The 26593-nt window shown below is 41.4% G+C and overlaps 1 protein-coding gene across 4 annotated transcripts in view; it reads right to left on the bottom strand.

Moving 5' to 3' along the window:
• Positions 1–4884: 4884 nt before the first annotated feature.
• HAPLN3 (hyaluronan and proteoglycan link protein 3) overlaps positions 4885–26593 on the bottom strand; it is a 161239-nt gene continuing 139530 nt past the window's right edge. For all 4 annotated transcript variants that reach the window (XM_075342815.1, XM_075342814.1, XM_075342816.1 and 1 more), the window contains exons 3-5: positions 17058–17429; positions 9235–9537; positions 4885–6271 (exon numbers count right to left, since the gene is read on the bottom strand). In XM_075342815.1, the coding sequence (XP_075198930.1) occupies positions 5988–6271; positions 9235–9537; positions 17058–17429 (959 nt within the window). In that variant the 3' untranslated portion in view covers positions 4885–5987. The remainder of the gene's footprint in view (positions 6272–9234; positions 9538–17057; positions 17430–26593) is intronic.

Below are 26593 nucleotides of genomic sequence, written 5' to 3'. Positions count from 1 at the left end.
ATCAAAACCCTGTCATGGCCAACCCAATCTCCAGACCTGAACCGCATTGAAAACCTCTGGAATGTAATCAAGAGGAAGATGGATAGTCACAAGCCATCAATCAAAGAAGAACTGCTTAAATTTTTGCACCAGGAGTGGCATAAGGTCACCCAAAAGCAGTGTGAAAGACTGGTGGAAAGCAGCCAAGGCGCATGAAAGCTGTGATTAAAAATCATGGTTATTCCACAAAATATTAAGTTCTGATCTCTTTCTGAGGTAAAACATTAGTATTGTTGTTTCTAAATGATTATGAATTTGTTTTCTTTGCACTATTTGAGGTCTGAAAGCACTGTGCATTTTTTTTGTTATTTTCACCATTTCTCATTTTCAGAAAATAAATACAAAATTTATTCCTTGGAAATTCGGAGACATGTTGTCAGTAGTTTATAGAATAATAGAACAATTTACATTTTACTCAAAAATATAAAGAGAAAAATCAGAAAAACTGACAATTTTCCAGTGGTCTCTTAATTTTTGCCAGAGCTGCATGTGCAATCCTGCACTTTTACAAAAGACTCAAGGAGTGCTAATGGATAACCAGTACTGCAAACAAAATATATAATCGTATACTATTTGTTTTAATATCCTAAATATGCAGTAGTTTTCAGTAAACAATATGAATAGAGCAATAGGGATAAAAATTAAAGGGAGGAAGGTAGGGTTGGAAAAAATTCTGGAAATAAGGTGTGCAACTGGTTATAAAAGTAAATATCTTGTTATCTTAAAGGAAACCTGTCAGGTTAAATATGCATCAGAACCACGATCAGTTCTGGGTGCATATTTCTAATCCCTGCCTAACTGTCCCTGTATCTAGTAGCATAGATAAAGAGATCTTTAGAAAACTTATTTCTAAAGATACTTTATGATATGCTAATGACCTCAGGGACTAGTCGCAAGGGCGTTTGTTTTCCCCTGACTAGTCTGCTCTCTTAGTATGTTAGCACGGCCATAGGGGCATACTAACAGGCTATTCAATGCCAATTTCCCAGCGTCATCGGCAGGACAAGCGTACATGTGTCCATTGTCACTGCCTCAGACTTCAGGTTTAGGGTCAGTGAGCATGATCAGAATGCCCGACACTTGCGATCATGCACACTAGACCTCTCTGAAGCTGGGACGAGTACACCCGACTTTATAGTGTGCATGACCGGAAGTGTCGGGACTTCTGATCCTCCGCATTGACCCTAAACCCAGCGTCTGAGGGGGTGACAATGGACACAGGTACACACGTCACCGCCGATGACACTGGGCAATGGGCATTGAATAGCATGTTAGCATGCTCCTGCTAAGATGGCGGACTACTTGTGGGGAAAAACGCCCTTGTAACTAGTCCCTGTGACTAGTCTCCTTGAAAGAGATCCCAAAGAATTCCCAGGAGACATGCTAGAGCATGTGGTTTGCCCTGTTGAAGAAAAGATGATTTTGAAACGTGTGTCAATAAACCTTAATAATCCATCTCATGTCCTGGGAATTCCTTGGGATCTCCTTCAGCAGTGCAGAAAGTCAACTATTTCCTTCTGGCTAAATTTAAGAGTGCAAGATTTGTCATGACTGAGGACGGTGGTGGCTAAGGGAAGAAGACTGTCATCTCATTTTAATAGATTGTTCATGGCAAGGAATTCCCTCCTGACTTTGCAAAAGAAAAAAATATAGTCTGACATAGTGCCACCTAGTTTGCAGCATCTCAACCAACTGGAATTGGATGCTGGTGATGTTGCAGCATTAATACGAAGTGTAAACTAGTGGTGGACTACATCATGCAGCAGACAAACTGTAGCATTGGTTACTTTGAGATATGAAATTAGCAGCTACTGAGGGATGCAAACTGCCCTTGAAAGCCTTTTGAAGAAGTGACAAAATTTGTAATTAGGGACATTTGTGGAATAGTGATAATATTTATCCTAGAAAAAAAAAACCTCTCCAGCGTGCAAGTGGGGATGGAGGAAGAACACCAATTTACTTCTGTTCAGTGACACCTTGTGTCTGCTGTGAACTTCAACATCCATGTCATATGGTGCAGGATTTGGAGCAGGAGGAAGAAGAGAGCGGGAAGGAATACGCCGATAATGTCCTAGTGGATGTGGAGGCAGGCATAGACTTGGTGCAGGCATGGGGCAAACAGGCAAAGGGAAAATAATGATGACGATGAAAAAATCATCCATCGCAGTAGTGTGATAATAAGGAAACATTGGGGCCCTCGGTCGTGATAGCGAGCATACTTATGAGAATTAGTCAGTATCACAACTAAACATTTACATCCAGGTACCTTATAGATGATGTTGTCTCTGTCCAGAGAAGAGGGAAGTCTGCAGAGATGACCTGTGGATGTGAAAAGTCATCATGAAGTCTGGAGAAAATGAAGAAAAGAAAGAGAAGACTCCGATCAGAGACAACGTCCTAGTATAAAAGGAAAATGGAGGAGTATGTTTACGAATTTGTTACAGCTTTGGAAAGGGAGTCCACATGAGCTTATTACTAAGATCAGTTCTGTTAGCTGCTCTGCAGTGCTTTTGTGGAATAATTGTCTGCTGCCCATGAACGTCTTGAAATCCAATAAAATATGTGGTCACCAGTGGTGGCAATCAAGACACACCGTAGTTGCTCATGTGTCATACTGTGATTTTGTTGATATAGGTGAAAATAATGACGTTTCCACTTGGCATAACTCGACAAAAGTGCAAATTTACAGGTATCATAAGCCTGTACAATGTTAATTGAAACTATTAATGGTATTTTTCAACCTTCCTCTTCCTGCTCATATTATTTATCTGAAGAAATGAAGTTTTTAGCACAACATGACTAGGAGCTCCTAAATTCCATATTCTTATTTGGAAGTAAGACATTCACATTTACATCAATACATTTGGGGTGAAATAATTGAGAATGACATCAGCAGGGGAGCAAGGCTTTCCTGGGTTTGCATGCCGCTTCTCTGAATATTGCATGCAAAAAATACTCCATACACACAAAATTATACATACCGTTGTTTGTTTTGAACATTTCCACTTTTCTACAAAGAGACCTTTCTCAGAGGTGATTTTAAAAAATACTTGACATTAGCAACCAAGGGCTTAGTTTGGTTTATGAGTGATTCATCGAAATCTTCATTTGAATTACTATTCGATGGAAGAGAACAAAAATTCTTGTCATTTCAGAAACCTCCATGGCATTAAATACTCCGTGAGTGGAATAATTTGCTTACAGTGTAGGTTGGAAACATGGAAAGATTGTCAGATGTGGGAGTACAACACAATAACATCATCCTTGGAGTTAAAAGTCCACTAATGTATTTGTGCCCATATCCTTGATAGCACCATTAAAGCAGAACTCCTCTGCTCTAACAAATATAATACACCAGCACATATGTCGGGCTATACAGTCATGGCCAAAAGTGTTGACAATGTCACCCTTGAAATTGTTCCAGAAAATGAAGTATTTCTCCCAGAAAATTATTATAGTTAGATATATTTTGTTATAAACATGTTTTTTCCTTTGTGTGTGCTAGAAAAACACAAAAAAATTGAATTGAGGGAAAAAAAGCAAATTGGACATTATTTCACACAAAACTCCAAAAATGGTCTGGACAAAATCGATAGCACCTTTCCAAAATTGTGGGTAAAAAACTTTGTATCAAGCATGTGATGCTCATTCAATCTCTCTTGTGGAAAGTGTGGGCAATATGAAAATCCCACTTGACACCAGATAAAAAAGGGAGAAGTTGACTCAATCTTTGCTTTGTGTGTCTGTGTATCCCATAATAAGCACGAAAAACAAAAAGTAGAGAAGAGAACTGTCTGAGGAATTGAGAACCAGAATTGTTGAAAAATATCAACAATCTCAAGGTTACAAATCCATCACCAGAGATCTTGATGTTTCTATGTGGACAGTGCGCAACATAATGAAAACGTTTATAACACATAACATTGTAGCTAATCTTCATGGACGTGGATGGCAGAGAAAAATTGATAGAAGGTTGCAACTAGACTGCAGTTTGCCAAAATGTACATTAGTAAGTCAAAATCTTTTTGAGAAAGCGTTTTGTGGACAGATAAAACTAAGATAGATATTTTTGGTAAAGCAGATCATTCTTTTTGCTGAAAACAGAATGAAGCCTACAAAGAAAGGAACACATTGCCTACAGTCAAATATGGTGGAGGTTCAAAGCTGTTTTGGGGTTGTTTTGCTGCCTCTGGCACTGGGTGCCTTGACTGTGTGCAAGGCATCATGAAATCTGAAGATTACCAAAAGATTTTGGGTCACAATGTAGTGCCCAGTGTCAGAAAGCTGGGTTGGTGTTTTTTAGCCCCCACATACTTCAAGAAACACCCAGAAATGGATGGAAACAAAGTGCTGTAGAATTCTAAAGTGGCAGCAATGAGTCCGGATCAAAATCCCATGGAACACCCGTGGAGAGATCTTACAATTGCTGTTGGGTGAAGGTGTCCTTAAAATATGAAAGACCAGGAGTAGTTTGCAAAAGAAGAGTGGTTCAAAATCTCCTAAATCCTGCAGACGCTTCTTGCTCCTCCAGAAATTAGCTTTTCAAGAAGGTTTCCTATTCGTAAACCTTTGGGGCTTTATCCCCAGACTGAGAATTGGTATAAAGTCACATATTTGCAGGACAGAAAACGGACATAGAACAGAGGTGTGCCCTGGTAAATGAGAGATAGTTATGGGAAAAATATGTGCCGCAATGTCGAGTCTCCCACAAAACTTACCAAGTATACTTCAAATACCTTATGATGAACTTACAGATCAAATAATTAAAGGTACACTACACCTTTAGTAGAAATTATGTGCTTTATAGATCCATATAAAGTGAAAAAACAAACAGGATAATTAAAATAAATGCATATAACTTCATGGCTTTATTTTTTAATCTTACAAGTACAGAAACTGAACAGTACTGAAGATATATGCTTTTTCAGGATTTATTTTATATTCTCCTTCATAACCCATAAAAAGGCATACGTTTGCTTACTTGTAATAAATATACATCCCCTCTAATGATGACCCTTGCCCATTCTATATTCCACAATGCGGTAAACTAACATTTTTCATCTGTACCCAATACAGTAGAGTACAGACCTGTCCAGTAATAGCAATCCGAGGCACCATGAAATGATCCTTATAGGACTTTGATCATTATTCCAAAATACTAAAATTCCTCACAATAATGTGGAGACACAATAAGGCAACATTTCAGCCATATTAGCCTCTCAAGCCCAAAAAAGTGCAGATATAACACTGGGCTTGAGAGGCTAATATGGTAATTATGCTAATAAGAGCAAGATGGCTGAAAAGTTGCCTTATTGTGTTTCCTCATTTTTGTGCGGTATTTTAATATTTTGGAATAAAAATCTAAGTTTTATAAGGATTATTTCATGGTGTCTCAGATTTATCTTGATATCTACAGTCTTTTGGGTTTGGTGGAAGGCCCTGCTGAACAAGCACAATAGTATCAATGGTGCACGGGAATATTATACTTGACTGTCCAGTACACTATGTATGTCTCTCTCCAAATGTGAGGGTCAGTAATGTAAGAATGAATAATGATGTAAATATGCACCAATGCCTCGACCTGCATTATATACTGTACATTCTGCTATAATTTAGCCTATATGACTGACTCTTAGAGAAAAGAGCTGTGACAGCTTTACCATAACTAGTATCATTTTTACCTCCATAAAACATCAAATACCATATGGCAACTGTGAAAAAAATATAGTCTGAAAATTGGCAAAAATAAAATATAAGGACTATATAACAACACCGATTTGCTTGATAGAAGCTCTCCGTTTCGTGTTTTCTATACCAGTCTTTGGTGTAGGACAAGTTTATCAGGCAAGAGTTCTCCATCTGTACATCCACCTTCCTTCCGGTGGAACAAGAGAATACGCTGCATAAAGTTCGTGTTCACAGTCCCCGGGTGGGGACCGCTGCAGCATTTAACTCATCTTGTAGCAATAAACCCCATATTTTATGTGTTTTCCAGGGAAACCAAAGCTCCGTATGCCAGGTTCTGGTGGTCCACAATTAAGACGAGGGAAAGCAATTGGATATCTGACACTTCCGTCATCTAACCATCCAGCATCACAGCGATCTAAGTCCACAAATTTCCATGCAGCGTAGAGTTGGCCGATTTTGGCAATTTGAGCACCATCTTGAACACAGGCAGCTCTGGCCTCTTCAAATGTCAACTTATCAGGGTGTTCTAGATAGTAAACTCGACCTAAGAAAATAATGCACAAAATTAACTATTCATATTTAGCTACCATTTCCATGTATTATTTAAATATAGTATGATTTTTTATATATATATATATATATATATATATATATATATATATATATATATAACCGTATATACTCAAGTATAAGCTGACCCAAATATAAGCCGAGACCCCAAATTTTAATACAAAGAACTTGGAAATCTTATTGACTGACGTACAAGCCTAGGGTGGGAAATGCAGCAGCTACTGGTAAATTTCAGTAAGAAAAATAGACACCAATAAAATGTAATATGCCCCATCCTTGTCTCCTGTAGTAATGTGCCCATTCTTGAGCTCCATCCTGTAGTATTGTACCCATCCTGTAGTAATGTTCCCATTCTTGTGCCCCACCCTGTAGTAATGTTCCCATCCTTGTGCCCCATCCTATAGTAATGTGGCCATTCTGTCGCTATGTGCCCATCCTTGTGCCTCATCCTGTAGTAATGTGCCCATCCGGTAGTTATGTGCCCAGCCTTGTGCCACATCTTGTAGTAATGTACCCCATCCTTGTGCACGCATCCTGTAGTAATGTGCCCCATCCTTGTGCCCTGTAGTAATGAGCCCATCGTTTAGTAATGTCCTTATTCCAGTCCCCTTCTTGTCCCCTATTATGCGGTTAACATTTAAGAACTGAATGAAATGCTGAGAAAGTCGTCCTGTGATGTAATGTTTTGACATCACTGCCATTACACATAATACTTTATTTTGTATTAAATATGTAATTGACTATATAATAACAATATATAGGGATAGCATGGGCAATGAAATTCACATCCACGTATCCTAGATGGATACCTCATTCAAAAACCATAGGGATTATTGTGAATTTAGTTCCACATAATTATTACTGGTTGCAATAGTCAAGTTTATATCAACACTCCAATTCATTTGACAAGTATTTGATAAGATTTAAAGAGCAGCTAAACTTTTATTTAATTGAACTCTAGCCATTGCAAGTTTATGAATATTTATAATTTACTTCCTTACCTTATTTTCATTCCTTATATCACAAACAGCATGCTGCAGTGCATTTTCAATACTCAGTTCATGCTCCTTTAAAAGCTGCTTTTAACTGCTGCTCAACAAAAACTTCAGAATATCTCGCATTCACACAATCTGTGTGGTTGGAACTTTCCCTGTCTAAGTCTGTCTTTGAGCCTGCGAGGTACTGAGAGAAGAAACGTCCAATATATAGGCTGTTTGAATATTGTGCATGGGATCTTGCTGAGCAGCAGTTGAAAGCAGCTTTGCATGAACATGAAAAAAATTGAGAAAACAAAGCAAGGTAATAAAGCATATTACAAAAATTCAAAACTGCCTAAAAAACATTTAGATACTCTATAAGTTATGGTCCTGTACAGACCTGTCAATAGTTTCCACTTCAACTCTTGTAAACTCTTGTAACTCTTGTAAACAATTTCTTACTGTCTTTACTCTGTGGTCTCCAGAATGAGACTTTTAAAACTATTTACAATGTTAACTTGCAATCCTAGTTTACTTAAATGTATTTTTACAAGATGATAATATATTATATATAAAAAAATCACCCCTCTTTTCCCAGTTAAAATTTGAAATAATAAGCATATTGGTAACTTCATATTCGTAAATGTCTGATCTATCAAAATATAAAATTCATTAACCCATAGGGCAAACAATATACAGATAAAAAAAAATGAAATGCCAGAATTGCAGGATTTTTTAGTTGTTGGACCTCTCTAAAAAAATATAATAAAAAGTAGTCAACTTGTCATTTGTTCGTCAAAGTGATATCAATAGAAACATGAATTTGTCACAAAAAAAAGCCCTCACTGAGTTCCACAGATCAACTATTACCGGTGTAGGTGTAGGAGGTATTGAGGGACCAGAGAGTGTCCCCTTCATCAGAGAGGCTAGTGAGAACAGTGCGGTCAGTGGGGGTTAGTGTTCACTGATGGTCACTGACACTGAGGGAATTGATTCAAGGAGTAATCCTGAAAAAGTAGCATAACCTGTGTGGTACTCTAATTGCAGCAATACACATTGACCTGTGTGGTTAGATACCCAGTGGACAATGATGCGCCAACCACCCCCACCCTCCATGGTAGCTGGTGTTAACTTGTCTCCAGCTGTAATGGAAGACCCGGTCTGTACTAAAATGTTAAAGTCTCGTGAGAAACCAAGTGTGAAATATTTCATAAGAGAAGTGAAATGGTGTTGGAAACTTGTTAACAGTAAATTACATGCAGTTTTTAATGGTTGTAGAATTGTGTTCAATAATCCTGAACGTGGAACCACACAGTGTGAACATGATGAGAAGCTGGCTTGTGGCCAAGATGTACCGCTGCGACAAGGTACAACTCCCACACCCACTCAAACCACCGTGTTTGTAGTGTGCCATGGTGAGTAAAGGAGTGAAGCCCTCGCCCATGACTACTGCCCTTGGCAAAATATGCCAATACCAACAGAGGTGATATTTCACAGATGCTGCTGAAACACAACATCTCTCTCAAAACTGTAGTGGCTTCCGCCAGGTACGCATTTGAAGAAGAGGTTGGATCTGCAGTGCCTGGCCACAGCCGCTATAGAAATGACAGAGCTGCTGTGTTCTGCCAGCATCTGGCAACTTCTGGCTGTCACAATCAGCGGTAACAGCTGATCAATGGAGGTCCCAGATGTTGCACTGCACTGATCAGATATTGATGGCCTATGCTAAGGAAAGGGCATCAATTAAAAAGTAGTGGCCAACCTCTTTATGTCTACAATGAAGTCAAAGTCCGCAGCTTTTACTATATGGATAAAGAAAATCTGAATTATTGTATAGATACATTTTTTGATGAATCTCCAACCATTTCCTTTTGTTGTTCTTTTTTCCTTGACTAGCCAACTTTTGGGAGCAGACAAGAGGAACTAAACCATCGAGGACAATTTAGGTCTTGGACCTCACCTTTCAGTGCTGAAGAAAAGCAGAAGACATCATACTTGTGTAGATGCTTGTGACGCTCCCCATAGCTCCTTACTCCAGGTGCTGTCTCCTTCCCACCACAAGGTTCTCTGGGTAAAGTAATAGGGTATTGAACAGTGCCATCCATTAACCATCCAGCATTGCACCAATCCAGACCTTCTTCCCAAGCTCTAAACATCTGTTCAAATGAAGCCATCATGGAGTCTTGAGCTTCACAGGCTTTCTTTGCATCATGGAAATTCAGCTGGTACCTTCCATGACGTGGTTGGTATGGAAAGACAACCCCTGCACACAAGAGTATTTTATTAGTAAAACATATGAGGACCAAGGCATCTGTCCACATGTAAATTGGAACAGAACCATGCCAGGGGCCAAGAGAAAATAGACTTGGGTAACAATTTTAGTACGCTAGAGTTGATGCAAGATAATTTGCGTCACTTGAGATAACATCTCATAATGTTACAATTGACTGATAAGTGGAGAACAGCAGATTTTTTCAACTGGCATTTAATTCTCAAACATTTGTATTCTGCAAAATGTGGATTTTTTTTGTAATTTGCTCAGTACAAATTCAGCGAAATGGCAGCCAGCACCAAACAGTTAAAAAGCTATACACTTAAGCCTGCTTTACACGTTGCAATTTCGCATATTATACGCCCCCATCGTATGTGTTGCATGTTCAATTTGTTGAACGTGCCGCAGAAACGATTAACCCCCGTCACACGTACTTACCCTTCCATACGACCTCGATGTGGGCAGCGAACGTCCACTTCCTGGAGTGGGAGGGACGTTCGGCGTCACATCGACGTCACGCGGCAGCCGGCCAATAGAAGCGGAGGGGCGGAGCTGAGCGGAATGTAAACATCCCGCCCACCTTTTCTTCCTTCCGCATTACCGGCCGAGAGCCGCAGGACGCAGGTAAGATCTGTTCATCGTTCCCAGGGTGTCACACACTGCGATGTGTGCTACCCGGGTACGATGAACAATCTGATGTCTGATGATTTATGAGGAATGAACGACGTGCGTGCGATGAACGTTTTACCATTCAATCGCAATCGCATGTAGCTGTTACACACTGCAATGTACCTTACCATGCCGGATGTGCGTCACTTACGACGTGACCCCGCCGACACATTGTAAGATACATTTCAGCATGTAAAGCGGGCTTAACACTCATCTCAACGCTCACCTGTCCCACCACCCTCATAGCCTACTGCTCGGTCGTCTTCACTTCTTCTTCTCCCATTGTCATGGACATCCTCTACATTTCAGGCCAGGACGTCTGGCACAAATAGGCTTTTGATGTTTTGTGCGACGTGCCATTGTGACTTGTCCAACTAATTACACGATGCACATGGACCACAGAGGTCTAGTTATGCCTGACCTACACAAAAGAGGCTAAGGAAGACGTGCACAACTGGGAAAAGAGGAAAGGAAGAAGTGCAGAGGACTGGATGGGGGAATTCAGGACTGGTGAGGTATTATATTATATTTTTTTTCAGACTGCCTACGTTTATTATGCTCTTTGTTCAGGAGGGACCATACAGAAAAAAATATACATTTAATTTGCAGAGAATAACTTCACTGCAAATCCAATTTCCTTGTAAAATTTCTGCGATTTGCCAAATTTAAATCTCGGGCAGATCCGCTCATCTCTAAAGTGGAGTGATTTTCTAGAGGAATTTTCTAAAATTAGTAAAAAGTAAGGCACAACTCCTCAAACAGGTTATTGTCCCCTGTTCTGAAATATACACTTTGAAATCCATGTTCTGGAGCTGAAGGCATCTCCTCCTCTCAGTAGAAAGGTCCAAGACCATTAATGGTGCGGGATGATACAGCCAGTCTCTCCAGAAGCCCGGAGATCTGGCAGTGTCAGCCACCACAGTTGTAAGTTGTGCCAAATTTATTAATTGATGCATCCTTCTAATGAGGTCATTGAATCTTAATTCAGCGCTTGCTTGTAGTCGCTAAGGGGTAAAAAAAAATATCTGGTGTTATGAGCCATAAAATGCCAAAAAGCTATTTAATCTCAAGGTTTCCACGGAATGTAGCACCTCTCTGCTTTGGCTTATTGAGGAGAAGGGGGGAGCCCTATATGATTTCCATATATCCCAAATACAACATTTATTTCACTGACAAAAATGAAATTTACATTTATTCAAATCAGAGATCAATTAAAAAAAATCTGCTCAGAAACAATGTATTTATATAAGAGGTCAATCTACATTCGGTCTCTCTAGCCACCAGTTCAGATTTCTCTTTTGTTCAGAAGTAACAGAAATTATTCATTTTGATGACTGGAATTCTAGATGTAACAATAAATGTCAAATATCTTGGTAATGCTGACATCTAGTGGTCACTTGTAGGACTGCAACACATAAACATTGCAAAAAAAGAGCCTCTGGTAATTATTTGGTCTGTTAAAGGGGTTATCTGAGACAATTTTTTTTTTTTTTAACTATTGTCTTAAGATCTAATAGGAGGTTACCAGACAGGCTAGGGCAAATGTCGGCTAGCACAAAGCTGTCACCCTGCTGTTTAACCCACGATTGGTGTTGGCACCAACTATGGCTGTTAAACCTCTTAGATGCTGCTGTCAATAATATCAATTAATGACCATGTGGGGATTGATAGTATAGTGTCAGTCTTTGCTGATGACACCAAACTATGTAGGATATTAAAAACTGACCTTGATAGTACAATATTACAAAAAGATCTGGATAAGATGTTAGAATGGGCAGATACTTGGCAAATGAGAGTTAATGTTGAGTAATCCAATAGCTGCATATACATTAAATGGAAGTAAACTCAGGACTACAGAAAAGGGAAGGACTTGGGTATTCTCATTACAAATAGGCTGAGCAGCAGCACTCAATGTCAAGCAGCAGCTGCTAAAGCAAACAAGATTTTAGGGTGTATAAAAAGAGAGATTAGATCCCGTGATTCCAACATATTGTTACCCCTCTATAAATCACTTGTAAGGCCACATCTGGAATATGGGATCCAGTTTTGGGCTCCGCATTTTAAGAAGGACATTCTGAAGTTAGAGTCAGTTCATAAGGCGGGTAACTAGATTATTACAAGGAATGGAAGGCCTCCCATATGATGACAGGTTAAAAAAGTTAGATATGTTTAGCTTAGAAAAAAGACGTCTCAGAGGAGATCTCATTTATATGTATAAATACATGTGTGGTCAATATAAAGGACTGGCACATGACTTATTTCTTCCACTAAGGACCAGAATGCATACACTGCGAATGGAAGAAAAGTGATTCCGGCAGCTAAATAGGAAAGGGTTCTTTACAGTTAGAGCGGTCAGACTGTGGAATACACTACCACAAGAGGTAGTAATGGCAGATACTATAACAGCTTTTAAAAAAAGGGCTGGATGATTTCCTCAGTACACACAACATTGTTGGTTATAAATGACTTAGTGACTAAATGTAGAACTGGTGGAGGAAGGTTGAACTGGATGGACCTAGGTCTTTTTTCAACCTATGTAACTATGTAACTAATAGTGACTACGGCATCTAGATAGTAAACAGTGTGTGGGCGCTCCTTCTCTAACCCCATCGGCAGCCTGAGATCATAATTATGTGTGGTCTTGATGGTTGCCATGGCAATCAAAGGCCTAGTAATGGCCTTAGAGTCCTATTCAGAAGTTAGCAACATTATAGTGGTCAAAATATAATTTTCCTTTCCAGTCGTGCCACTTTGTGTTAGTTCCTGAAAAGCCCCTGAAGGGTAATAAAATACCTACAACAGTTTGGGATATTTTGAGGGACACTGTTTTTAAAATGAAATCACTTGGGAGTTTTTTTTCAATACTGCATATAGGTCATCCAAAGTCCCTTCAATACTGAATAAGTCTCTAAAAAAAATATGTTTTATAAACTTTTAATTAAAAAAATGGAAAGTTGCCACTACATTTTTAACTCTTCAAAATATCATAATAAAATAAAAGGACATTTTTCAAATGGTTTTGATGTAAGGCAGACGTAAGGTTAATGTTATTTAGTAACTATTTTGTGTGATATATGACTATCTGGATTAGGCTGAAATTACACATGCTTGTGACTTGTGCAAGGATCGCATTGCCCGGACTGGCCGCCTGTTCTCCTGACAGGAGCGTGGGGCTGCATAGAGATATATGAAGCTGACCCGCTCCTGTCAGGAGGGCTGCCTGCCAGTCCAGGTGATGTGATCCTTGAGCAAGTCACACACCTTTGGCTGGGGTGACACTTCTGACTGGCTCAAGGATCACATCGCCCAGACTGCCAGTCCATTTCCCTGACAGGAGTGTGGAGCTGCATAGAAATACATGAAGCTGACACGTTCCTGTCAGGAGAGCTGACTGTCGGCTCGGGCAATGTGACCCTTGAGCAAGTCACACACCTTAGGCTGAAGTCACACATGCTTGTGACTCACTCAAGGATTGCATTGCCTGGACTGGCTGCCTGTTCTCCTGACAGGAGTGTGCAGCTACATAGAAATACATGAAGCTGACACGTTCCTGTCAGGAGAGCCGACTGCCGGCCTGAGTGATGCAAACCTTGAGCAAGTCACAGACAAGTGTAACTCCAGCCTTAGGCTGGGAACACATGAGTGTATAAAAAATAGGTCCCATTCTCATCCATAAAAGTGGGACGATTTTCTCTCACTTGTCATTTTGTGTGCTATCCATGTACAATATGTTTTTTTTACTCAGCAGCTATTAATCTTGTCATGTATCTGTAAAAACCGGATGCCGCACTGATGGTTAGTATGACATCTGCTTTTCTTTTCTCATACTGTACTGATTTCGGAGCCACAGCGCAGCAGGCTGGGATTTTTTTTCTCCTGCCAAATACAGCTGAGAAACAAAATGCAGATCTGCCCTGCCTCATTGAATAATATTAGACGGAGTACAAACCTTTATTTTTTTTTTTGCCAGATTACACTTGTCCGATTAATATGCAGTTTTGTAATTTTTTGTATAAATAAAAGCAAAACACCAACCTAAATTTACCAATATTATAAAATATACTGTGTCACAAAAAAAATTAAAAAATCACTGGGATATGTTAAAACATTTGAGAGTTATTGCGACACTGGTCAGATTTGAAAAAATTGGCGTGGTCACTAAAGCGTAAAACCCAAAAATATTTTTTTATAATATGGATTAGCTGTTGTGTAAAGATATGCCCTACATCCAGTATAGTGATGGCCTCGCCTCCTTTATTTCCCTCGAGATCCCAGTAGCCATCTTCGGATATACAGAAGCACAGGTAATAGTGACTTTGGGACTCATTAATGGTAATTCCTCCCCTTGTAATTCTCAGAGGAAGATGTCTTCTGGTCCTAAGTGATGGACACACACATTTGAAACTTGAAATGAGGATATAAGGAAACCATCAGCAAATATTGTCCCTCTTTCACTGAGTTTTAAAGGGCACCAGTTTTGTTGACAATGGTGTCTGATCTGCAGGTAGGATGTTATAGAGCAGGAAGCGCTGATCACATTTACAGACATGTTTATGAGAAAAGTTTCAGTGAATCTTATACTTCATTCAATAAAATCTCTTGTGTTTTTTATGCCTAGGAGTCCAGTGGGCGGTGCTATTCAATGATTGACAGTCTTCTCTGTATCAGTGGACATAGCGAGCACTAGTAGGACCGCCCACTGGACTCGCATGCATACAAATAGTAGGCATTTTAATAAATAAAATAAAAGTTACACTGAATCGTTTCCCACCAAGAAATGCTTCTGCTACATCAAATCACAATGAAAGCAAAAGTGGCTGCCAGGAGCCAACATTCTGGATCATTGGACATTGTGATCTCTAGCCAAATCTCTGGTGATTACTATGGCTAAAGTCGATGTGTACTCCCAGCCCTAAGCAAAGGGTTTCTTGTAGTCCAAGAGTATGTGCACACATGGGGTTTTTGATGTAGAAGTGTCTGCTGCAAATACTTGTGTCTTTGCAGGAAAAATACTGCATAAAATCTCATGTTTTTGATGCAGTTTTTAAACATTTTTTGCATTTATATTTGATTACTTTTTTGCCATTTATTTGAATGAATACTAAAAACGCTGCAAAATGCTGAAAGAACAGATATACTGCAGATCTAAAACTGCTCTACACCTGCATAAAAAAATAAAGAATGTGTCAATGAGATTAGAAATCTTATTTATTTTGCTTGTACTGGAAACTATCACAACAAATGATGCAAGGAAAAGTATTAGGCCTTAAATTTAACTTTTATTAATAAATATTATTTTAAAATGTAATAAATATACAAAATATTAAAATACAAAACTGCCATGTGCAAGAGGACTAGACAAATTATTAGGCTGAAAATGTAAGTTTGATTAATAAATATATGTATATATATATATATATATATATATATATATATATATATACATATATATATATATATTTTTTTATTATTTTTTTTTTAAAAAATATGACACGGATATACAAATCAATAAAATACAAAAGCTGCAAGAGGACTGTACAAGTGCCAGCTGGAAGGTTAAATCATGGGAATATCTAATTCTTAAAACCCCATAAATATCTGTGTAAACCTAAGTAGAATACTGGTATGATGTGTCCTGAAGAAGTATCCACGATACGTTCGTTGAGGCGTCGGGGACGGACTGGTTTGCTAGTCTACACACTTGTATCATATCTCTGCCTGTATTCATATTGTTTGCATGTCTCACTGGGCCTTTCCAGCACCAATACACCTATGTATATAGGGAGCTCTATAAACACCTCCCTACGGGCACTTATAACCTATTGAGCTATCCATGCTTCAAGTCTTCTAGGCCGCCATCTCTTCCCCTATATCTGTATTTATCTCTCTTAAAGGGAAAAAAAATGTATCTCATATACAGAGTTGTATTCTACTTAGGTTTGCACAGATATTTATGGGGATTTAAGAATTAGATATTCACATGATTTAACCTTCCAGCTGGCACTTGTCCAGTCCTCTTGCAGCTTGTGTATTTTAATATTTTGTATATCCATGTCATATTTTGTTAAAAAAAATATATATATGTATATTTATTAATCGAACTTAAATTTTCGGCCTAATACTTTTTCTTCCATCATTTGCTGTGATATGTTATTCATGAGTTGATGGCCTCATTGATCACTAAGAGGGCATCGAGTGATAATTGTACTGTAAACTGCAGCGTTTTGGTGCAGGAATGACTGCTGTAAATACTTCCCGTCAGCATATACTCTTATGTATTCATCATCATTTTTAAGATCTTTTTGCTGTCAGTGAATGGAAACATTCTCATTTACATTCAGATGCTGGAAACTTTTCTGATCACGCCACATTTTAGGTAGCAGCTTTTTGATCAGCATATATTCAGGGATACCAGTTTAGAGAACATCAATTATCCTGGGTTCCAGCAGGAGGCAGATTAGTCTCGTTCTATATTTTGCTTGCAGAGGATTGTCTAGCCCTAACCTCTACATTATAAGAAGGCTTAGTAGGTCTTAAAGAGTATTGCGAAGTTTAACCCCCAGCAATCCTAAGAATGCACCTCATCTTTATTCTCTGGGACCCATAAAGAATGACTAGAGTGGGGGTGACCATTCTCAACCTGACCTCCGCTTTACTCAACTAGGTCTCTTGAGATTTTTGTTCTTGAGATTAGTGGTCTAATCTCCAGTGATCAAGAAATTAGACCCTATTCTACAGATAGGGAAAAAGTTCAAAACCTTGCACAAACCCTTTAACTTATATATGACAAGAGGTCTCTACTTTCAGCTAAACTTGTGTGTCCTAATTTTTTTTCTCCTCACCTCTTAACTCTAGCTCCACAATGCCACTTTCATCTTCAAGTCCATCGATGACCTCACACTTGTACTTTCCATAATCCTCCAGACGCAGATCAGTGATGACAAGGGACACCTCGTTGGGCTTCTTCTGATGCAAATGTACTCGACCTTTATATTCTCCAAAACTGCGATGCCTTAGTCCAATGGCCACCAGCACATCCTTCTCCTTGGTGTTATCCTTGTGCAGCTTGGCCCACTTGATGCGGAGTCTTCTTGGAGACTGTAGTTCTGGTTCATAGTGGAATGTGCATGGAAGTGTGATGTTACCCCCTCGGTAGCCGAAAAGGGCATCTTCTGGAGTATTAACCACAAGTTTCACACCATTGAACTGAATGACTGTAACACAAAGCAAAAAATGAAGAGATTTTACAGAACTGGGCTTATAATGGACGGAATTTGTCACTGTCTGTACGCCACTTTTATTGCATAGAAAAGTTGTAAAAATATGTGACTTTTTAGCATTTTATAACAGAGCTCCACAGAACCAGGATATTAAAGGATTGTGGATTTATTTCTTATTCTTCATTCTACACAATGATCAGCATTCATGTCTCACGCTCCACAGTGATCATTAACTATACTGCATCTGCCCTTTCCTATTACGATGGCCTCACACCTTGATACCATTGTGCGATATAGATACTGTGGCATGCATAACTAAGGAAAAGCCTCTAAAGAACCAACCTGGAGGCTTGTTACTAATTTAATGTAAACATCACAATGGACACACATATACCACAAAGCTCCTAGGGAGGTAATGGTTGAAAAATTGACTATCATGAGCCATAAGTCATTATTTGAGGCCATTCCAAACACTTGGCCAAGACCTACCACTAATTCAAAAAACAATTGGAACAAAACAAACAGTAAACAAAAAAAATGTTTTATTTGAATCTCTAGGGGATAGACAGTGGTCCTCCCACACCCAAAAAGGAAAAGAGAAAAACACAAACAATATACTGTCACTGCTAAAGAGCATATTTCATTTGACTATATTGTGTTTTTTCTCTTTTCCTTTTTTAGGTGTGGTAGGACCACTGTCTATCCTCTAGAACAGGGGTGAGCAATTAATTTTCCCATGAAGCCACATGAGAAATTGGGATGGTTTTAGAGGGCCGGAATAATATAATTAACTCGGCTCTAACCAATACTGTATATAGTATATATACTATCCCTTCATAAACAAACAGTAAGTTAAACAATGCAAAGACTCAATGAAAATATGGAGGTCAGTGGGAAGCATAGACATTACTGGGGTCAGTGGGGGGGGCATACACATTACTGGGATCAGTGGGGGGCATACACATTACTGGGGTCAGTGGCGGGCATACACATTACTGGGGTCAGTGGTGGGGCATACACATTACTGGGGTCAGAGGGGGGGCATAGACATTACTGGGGTCAGTGGGGGGCACAGACATTACTGGGGTCAGTGGAGGGGCATACATATTACTGGGATCAGTGGGGGGGCATACACATTACTGGGGTCAGTGGGGCGCATACACATTACTGGGGTCAGTGGCGGACATACACATTACTGGGGTCAGTGGCGGACATACACATTACTGAGATCAGTGGGGGACATACACATTACTGAGGTCAGTACGTGGCATAGACATTACTGGGGTTAGTAGGGGGCATAAACATTACTGGGGCCTGTGGAGCCTACATACTGGCCCTGGTAACCTGTGGAGCCTACATACTAGCCCTGGTGGCCTGTGAAGCCTACATACCAGCCCTCGTGGCCTGTTGAGCCTACATACTGGCCCTGGTGGCCTATGGATCATACATACTGGCCCTGGTGGCCTGTGGACCATACATACTGGCCCTGGTGGCCTGTGGACCATACATACTGACCCTGGTGGCCTGTGGACCATACATACTGGCTCTGGTGGCCTGTGGGCCATAAATACTGGCCCTGGTGGTCTGTGAAGCATACATACTGGCCCTGGTGGCCAGTGGAGCATACACACTGGCCCTGGTGGCCAGTGGAGCATACATACTGGCCCTGATGGCCAGTGGAGCATACATACTGGCCCTGGTGGCCAGTGGAGCATACATACTGGCCCTGGTGCCAGTGGAGCATACATACTGGCCCTGGTGGCCAGTGCAGCATACATACTGACAGTGGTGGCCAGTGGAACATACATACTGACAATGGTGGACAGTGGAGCTTACATACTGACAGTGGTGGCCAGTGGGGCATACATACTGGCCCTGAGGGCGCTGAGGGCTCGCTCCTCTGACTGCCTTCTCTGAGTCCCCTGTGTGTCTGCTTCTTCTATTGCAGGCACAGGGGGACCTGAGAAGATACAAGTGCTGCTCCACCTGCTCTCCCCTCCTGCAGGCACACTGCACTCTCCCTGCTGCTACTGGTTCACATTTCCTCAGTTGCAGAACAGACGTTTTTGAAGTGGCCCCTGTGGAGATAAGCTGGTCACATGTGAGGATCCTGGATAAAATGGGTAGGCAAAGGGGGCGTGGCCAGCAACGAGAAAGCAGCAAGAGGGGACAAGTAAGGCTGGTTTCACATCAGCGTTTTTTTGTCTAGCGGCAAAAAAAGCAAAGCGCATATCACCGGATCCTGCAAATGGAATGTCCAACGCATGCAACCGCAATTGTTATTTACCGGATCCTGGATGCAGCGGGACACAGAATTTATCGGCCGGCACTGGAGTCAGCTGATCGGGAGTCAGCTGAAATCCTGATGTGACAGCCCGCACACGCTGTGGATGCACTGCTGCCGATCACGTGTGCGGGCTGTGTGGTCAGGAGTTCAGCTAAGTTCAGATCAGCTGACTCCAGTGTCAGTTGATACTTGTTCGGTGTACCGCTGCATCCATCGCAGCGTGTGCGGGCTGTGAGGTCAGTAGAGTTCAGATCAGCTGACTCCAGTGCCGACCGAACTTAGCTGACCTCACAGCCAGCACACTCTGTGATGGATGCAGTGGTACACAGAACAAGTAATCGTCCGACACTGGAGTCAGCTGATCTGATTACTTGTTCTGCTGGCTGTGTGGTCAGGAGTAGGGATGAGTGAGCAGTAAAATGCTCAGTTGCTTGATGGGCGAAGCCCATGTCGATTTTTTTTTAGGGGTAAAAAAAAAAATTACGTGGGCTTCGCCATATTTTTGTATGCTAGTCAGGTACAGCAGGCAGGTACGGGCTGCCCCCAACCCCAGCTGCCTATTTGTACCCGGCCGGGAACCAAAAATATAGGGAAGCCCTTTTTTTAATTATTTCATGAAATAGTAAAAAAAAAAAAGACGTGGGCTTCGCCCAATTTTTGTGTCCAGCCAGGTACAACTAGGCAGCTGGGGATGGCAATCCGCAGCACAGGGTAGCCCAAGCGAATTGCAGTTCGCAGCCACCCCAGAAAATGGCGCGTTCACAGAAGCGCCATCTTATGGCGCTGTATCCAACTCTTCCAGCGGCCCTGGTGGCACGCTGGGTAATAAGGGGTAATACTAACTTTGTTTTACCAGAGATTCTTAATGTCAGGCCAAGTTTGACCCAGCCATTAAGAATCTCCAACAAAGGGTTAAAAAAAAGAGAACACACAGAGACAAAATACTTTATTAGAAATAAATACACAGACAAACTTAGAGACTCCATCTCTTCACGATCCTGGTCTTGAGAGAGATAGAGACAGAGATAGAGAAGAGAGAGATCAGCTGATTGCTCTTAAAAGCCAGCCGCTGGCTGATCAGCTGATCGCTCATATAAGCCGGCCACCGGCTGATCAGCTGATCTCTCATATAAGCCGGCTGATCAGCTGATCACCCATAAAAGCCGGCCGCCAGCTGATCAGCTGGCGGTCGGCTTTCATGAGCGATCAGCTGATCAGCCAGCGGCCGGCTTTTATGAGTGATCAGCTGAGACTCTGTTCATGCCAGACAGCTCCAGAGCATGCTCTGTAGGGAAAACTGGATCAGTTCCGAGGAGGGTGTGTGTCCAGCATTGAGAGGGCATGGACGACAGCAAAAGGGGCGTGGCTAGCAATATAGCTATCATGAAAGGCATGCAAAGACTGTGACCAGCATCCAAAGGGAGCATGACTGGCAGCAATAGGGCGCGTGACCGGCAGAGTGGGGGGCATGGCAGCTGCTTATCACTGCACTGCGGGATACATAGCTCCCGGCAGTGAGAGCGGGGCTGAGGCATAAAATTGTAGATCAGGTCACGCCTCCAACTCTCAGCTAAGACGGGCGGGCCGGTCACAGACAGTAGGCGGGCCACATCCGGCCCGCGGGGCCGCCCCTTGCCCAGGTCTGCCCTAGAGATTGAAATAACACACTTTTTTTGTTTACTATTTGTTTTGCTCCACTTGTTGTGTTTTTTTAATTAGTGGCGTCCTAGGTGAACTTGGTCAAGTGTTTGGCGCGGCCTCAAATAATGACTTATAATAATATAATCTATAATGTATAATAATATATTAATGATAGTCAATTTTTAAGCCATACCTCCCTAGGAGCTTTGTGGTATATGTGTGTCCTGTCCGTGGTGATGTTTAAAGTTTCTGAGTAATTATTAAAAGTTAAATTTTAGTCATTTGCTGATTTCCTATAATTTATATAACTATCGAATATACCTATTGGGTTCTGTGCTGTATCTAATAATGTTACCATTGTAACATAATTTTTAAATATATTATTTATAAAATATAAACATATTTTATCACAAAATTATTCCTGAAGATGCTGGAACATGCAATGCCACTTGGCATAATTTCAGTGAATGCTATTCTAATCAATGACCACTAGAGGGAGACAATTTATAACTTTAACCACCACTACGTTTACGGAATCGGTACAATTATAACATCGAAATATAGAGAGGATGAATTAATGATTCTAGACAAAGTATTTACAAAGCTTTACAAATGAAGTGTGAATCTAGGAAGGTTGGGTATGGGCAATTTAGGTTTCAGGTTCTGCAAACTGAAGAAGTGAGGTGACCAATGGTTACCCTATAAAGCCTAACCAGTCTCCATAGATTACTCATCAGATATTCTGTGTGAAGATAGACTTTATCAGTTCCTGAACCTTTGTCATATAACAATGGGTATATGGGAGATATTGGGAGTTGCCTATCAGACCTGATATTTTTTTCTTTAAAAAACAGTTCTATGCCTGTGAACCACTATACAAAATATGTCTTGCATTATCATTTTGATATCTGCAGCACCCTGGCCGGTATTTGCACCATCTGTCTCCAGCTCAGGAACAAGGCCAGGGAGTAAAACTAATGCCAGTCCCAGCAGAATGCTCCAGTGGTGTCTGATCCTCATCCCAGCAAATCAAAGTACCACACCAATCTCCAAACACAGGAGACCAGATCCAGCTAAATAATTGCTGTTTCTTGTCCTCAACATGATCTCACATGTTAACTGTTTAAATCTGATCTTTTCTGTGATCACCGTTATAAAACCTACAGCACTACACAACTGCATAAATAGCAAGACTCTAAAATTGTTTTATAATGGAGAGAACCCCCTGAATATGCTGGAGCCATACAATAGTGCAATAATAGAGCAAAAACCCTGGATATTCTGCGTTCACACTGTTTTCTTCTAGTCTTTCATAAGATGACAGGCTGCCAAGGAAGTCATAACTCACTGTAAAGGGGGCTTTACACGCTGCAACATCGCTAACGATTTATCGTCGGGGTCACGGTGTTTGTGACGCACATCCGGCGTCGTTAGCGACATCGCAGCGTGTAAAACGTACGAGCGACCTTAAACGATCACAAAAGAGATAAAAATCATTGGTTTTGGAGAGGTCGTCCAAATACCAAAAGTCGTTCTCTCGTACGTAGCGATGTTGTTCATCGTTCCTGCGGCATCACACATCGCTTTGTGTGACACCGCAGGAGCGAGGAACATCTCCTTACCTGCCTCCACCGGCAATGAGGAAGGAAGGAGGTGGGCGGGTTGTTACGTCGCGCTCATCTCCGCCCCTCTGCTTCTATTGGCCGACCGCTTAGTGACGCCGCAGTGACGTCGCTATGACGCCGAACGCACCTCCCCTTGAAGTAGGGATTGTTCAGCGGTCACAGCGACGTCGCTGACAAGGTGACGCTGCCGTAGCGATAATGTTCGCTACGGCAGCGATCACCCAATGTCGCACAAGCGACGGGGGGGGTGCTATTGCTAGCGATGTTGCAGCGTGTAAAGCACCCTTAAGTCTATGAGAGCTTCATTCCGCTCTCATAGACTTACATTGAGTGCTTGCGATCATTACCTCTAACTTCTGGTGATTGCGTTTACAGGATTACATGATGGGACCAAAGCTGCACGGATAAAAGGTGAAGTCGATGGTATATTATTAGGGGCAGGGGATTAATAGCACAACTCCAGTGCTGAAAAAAAAACATGCTGGAGTTGTGCTTTAAAAGAGAGAGGGTAATGTATCTCGGTAGGAAATTATAGACAGGCAAAAAAGGCGCAAAATAACTGCCCATGAATTGAGGAAAATCAAGCGTGAAGCTGCCAAGATGCCATTTGACATCAGTTTGGCCATATCTCAGAGCTGCAACGTTGCTGGAGTATCAAAAAGCACAAGGTGTGCCATACTTAGGGACATGGTCAAGGTAAGAAAACATAAGATAAAACGTCAAGACTGGGCCAAGAAATATCTTAAGACTGATTTTTCAAAGGTTTTATGGACTGATGAAATGAGAGTGACTCTTGATGGGCCTACTGCCAGTTTCTGGAAGACAACTTCTTCAAGCAGTGGTATAGGAAGAAGTTGGTATCGTTCAAGAAAAACATGATTTTCATGCAGGACAATGCTCCATCACATGCATCCAACTAGTGTGGCTGGCCAGTAAAGGTTTAAAAGATGAAAAAATAATGACATGGCCCCCTTGTTCACCTGATCTGAACCCCACAGAAAACCTGTGGTCCCTCATAAAATGTAAGATCTACAGGAAGGGAAAACAGTCCACCTCTGGGAACAGTGTCTGGGAGGCTGTGGTGGCTGCTGCACGCAACATTGATCGTAAACAGATCAAACAACTGACAGAATCTATGGATGGTCGGCTGTTGAGTCTCATCATAAAGAAGGGTGGCTATATTGGTCACTAATTTTTTGGGGTTTTGTTTTTGCATGTCAAATGTTTATTTTTAAATTTTGTGCAGTTATATTGGTTTACCTGGTAAAAATAAACAAGTGAGATGGGAATATATTTGGTTTTTATTAAGTTGTCTAATAATTCTGCACAGTAATAGTTATCTGCACAAACAGATATCATCCTAAGATAGCCAAATCTAAAAGAAAACCCCACTCCAACTGCCAAAAATATTAAGCTTTGACTTTTATGAGTCTTTTGGGTTGATTGAGAACATACTTGTTGATCAATAATAAAAAAAATCCTCTAAAATACAACTTGCCTAATAATTCTGCACACAGTGTATAGAAAAAGTATTTCTAAAGAACTTTTACCGTATGCTAATGAGCGATGCGCCTTGTCCCCTGGCATTAGTTCCCCTGGCCAGTCGCCCCCATTAGTATGTTAGTACGCCCCTGTGGGTGTGCTATCGTGCTAATGAATACGCAGCATCACAGGATGATCTCACTCACCTCTCCGCCACCATCTCGTCCGACACTGGATTTCAGCTCAGTGCGCATCATAACGCTGCTAGGCCCCTCGCTCATTAGCATACGGTAAAAGATCTTTAGAAATGCTTTTTCTAAAGATATCTTTATCTATGCTAGTGTATACAGGGACAGTTAAGCAGGGATTAGCAATATACACCCAGAACTGCTCATGGTACTGGGTAAATATTGCACCTGACAGGTTCACTTTAAAGCCTTGCAATAATTGGGGGTCCCATTAGAGCATTTGTATCAAGGCCTGTGAGCATCAAGTTACATCACTGGGGAGAGATACTCCTACAAATTTTTATTTATATAGCGGCAATATATTCCACAGCAGTTAATTAAGAATATAACATTTAGATCTGGCTCCAACTGCATGTTCCAACTGCATGCACATTAAGGGGTCTTAAAATGAGAAAAGAATGAAAACTGATACTTAGTGTAAAGACAACCACTAACATTTGTAAAAAAAAAATTCAATGTAAAAAGTGTTTGTAGCTTTTAATCATTACATTGAAGTATTAATTATATTTCGTACATACTTTGTGATTCAGCCTATTTACAGATCAGTTTGGTTTTGGTGAATGGAAACAAACTAAGTGACTGAAAACGGATTGTGACCTAGAATATTGTTTTATTACGATACATTACATTTGTGAAAGTTAATAAAAATAATCATTTTTATTTCTATAAAATTTACCGCAGCACTTGTGCGGGCGTCACACGGTACGATATATCGGGCGATATGTCGGCGGGGTCACGTCGTAAGTGACGCACACCCGGCATCGTTTGATATATCGTAGCGTGTAACAGCTACAAGCGACGGTGAACGAGCAAAAATAATCACCTTATAATTGCTCGTTGACACGTCGCTCATTTTCAAAAAGTCGTTTCTTCTTCTGCGCGCCGGTTGTTCATCGTTCCCGGGGCAGCACATATCGCTCCGTGTGACACCCCGGGAACGATGAACACAGCTTACCTGCGTCCCACCGGCATTGCGGAAGGAAGGAGGTGGGCGGGATGTTTACTTCCCGCTCATCTCAGCCCCTCCTTTGCTATTGGCCGGCCGCTGTGTGACGTCGCTGTGACGCTGAACGTTCCTCCCCCTTCAGGAAGAGGATGTTCGCCGCCCACAGCAAGGTCGTCCGGGTGGTAAGTGCGTGTGACAGGGGTTAACGACTTTGTGCGCCACGGGCAACTAATTGCCCGTGACACACAAACGACGGGGGGGGGGGTACGATCGCTTGTGCGATCACACGATAGATCGTCCCGTGTGACGCCCGCCTAAGATCTACAAATCTGGCACCCAGTGCATCAGGAGATTTCTGTTTCTACCTGATATTTCTCATATGGTCAGATGAAAAGTTGTCCATGATTTGCCTAAAGGGGGATTTACACGCTGTGATATCGCTAACGATTTATTGTCGGGGTCAAGGTGTTTGTGACGCACATCCGGCGTCGTTAGCAACATCGCAGTGTGCAACACCTATGAGCGACCTTAAACGATCGCAAAAGAGATAAAAATCGTTGGTTTTGGAGAGGTCGTCCAAACACCAAAAATCGTTGTCTTGTACGTAGCGACGTTGTTCGTCGTTCCTGCGGAATCACACATCCCTATGTGTAACACCGCAGGTGCGACGAACATCTCCTTACCTGCCTCCACTAGCAATGAGGAAGGAAGGAGGTGGGCGGGATGTTACGTCCCGCTCATCTCCTTACCTCCGCTTCTATTGGCCGGTCGCTTAGTGACACCGCAGTGACGTTGCTATGATGCCGAACGCACCTCCCCCTTGAAGGAGGGATTGTTCGGCGGTCACAGCGACGTCGCTGACAAGGTATGTGCGTGTGACACTGCCGTAGCGATAATGTTTGCTACGGCAGCGATCACCCAATGTTGCA

Source organism: Anomaloglossus baeobatrachus, chromosome 4 (genome assembly GCF_048569485.1).
Source record: "Anomaloglossus baeobatrachus isolate aAnoBae1 chromosome 4, aAnoBae1.hap1, whole genome shotgun sequence".
NCBI lineage: Eukaryota > Metazoa > Chordata > Amphibia > Anura > Aromobatidae > Anomaloglossus > Anomaloglossus baeobatrachus.
This window is presented reverse-complemented; position numbering and strand designations above follow the sequence as displayed.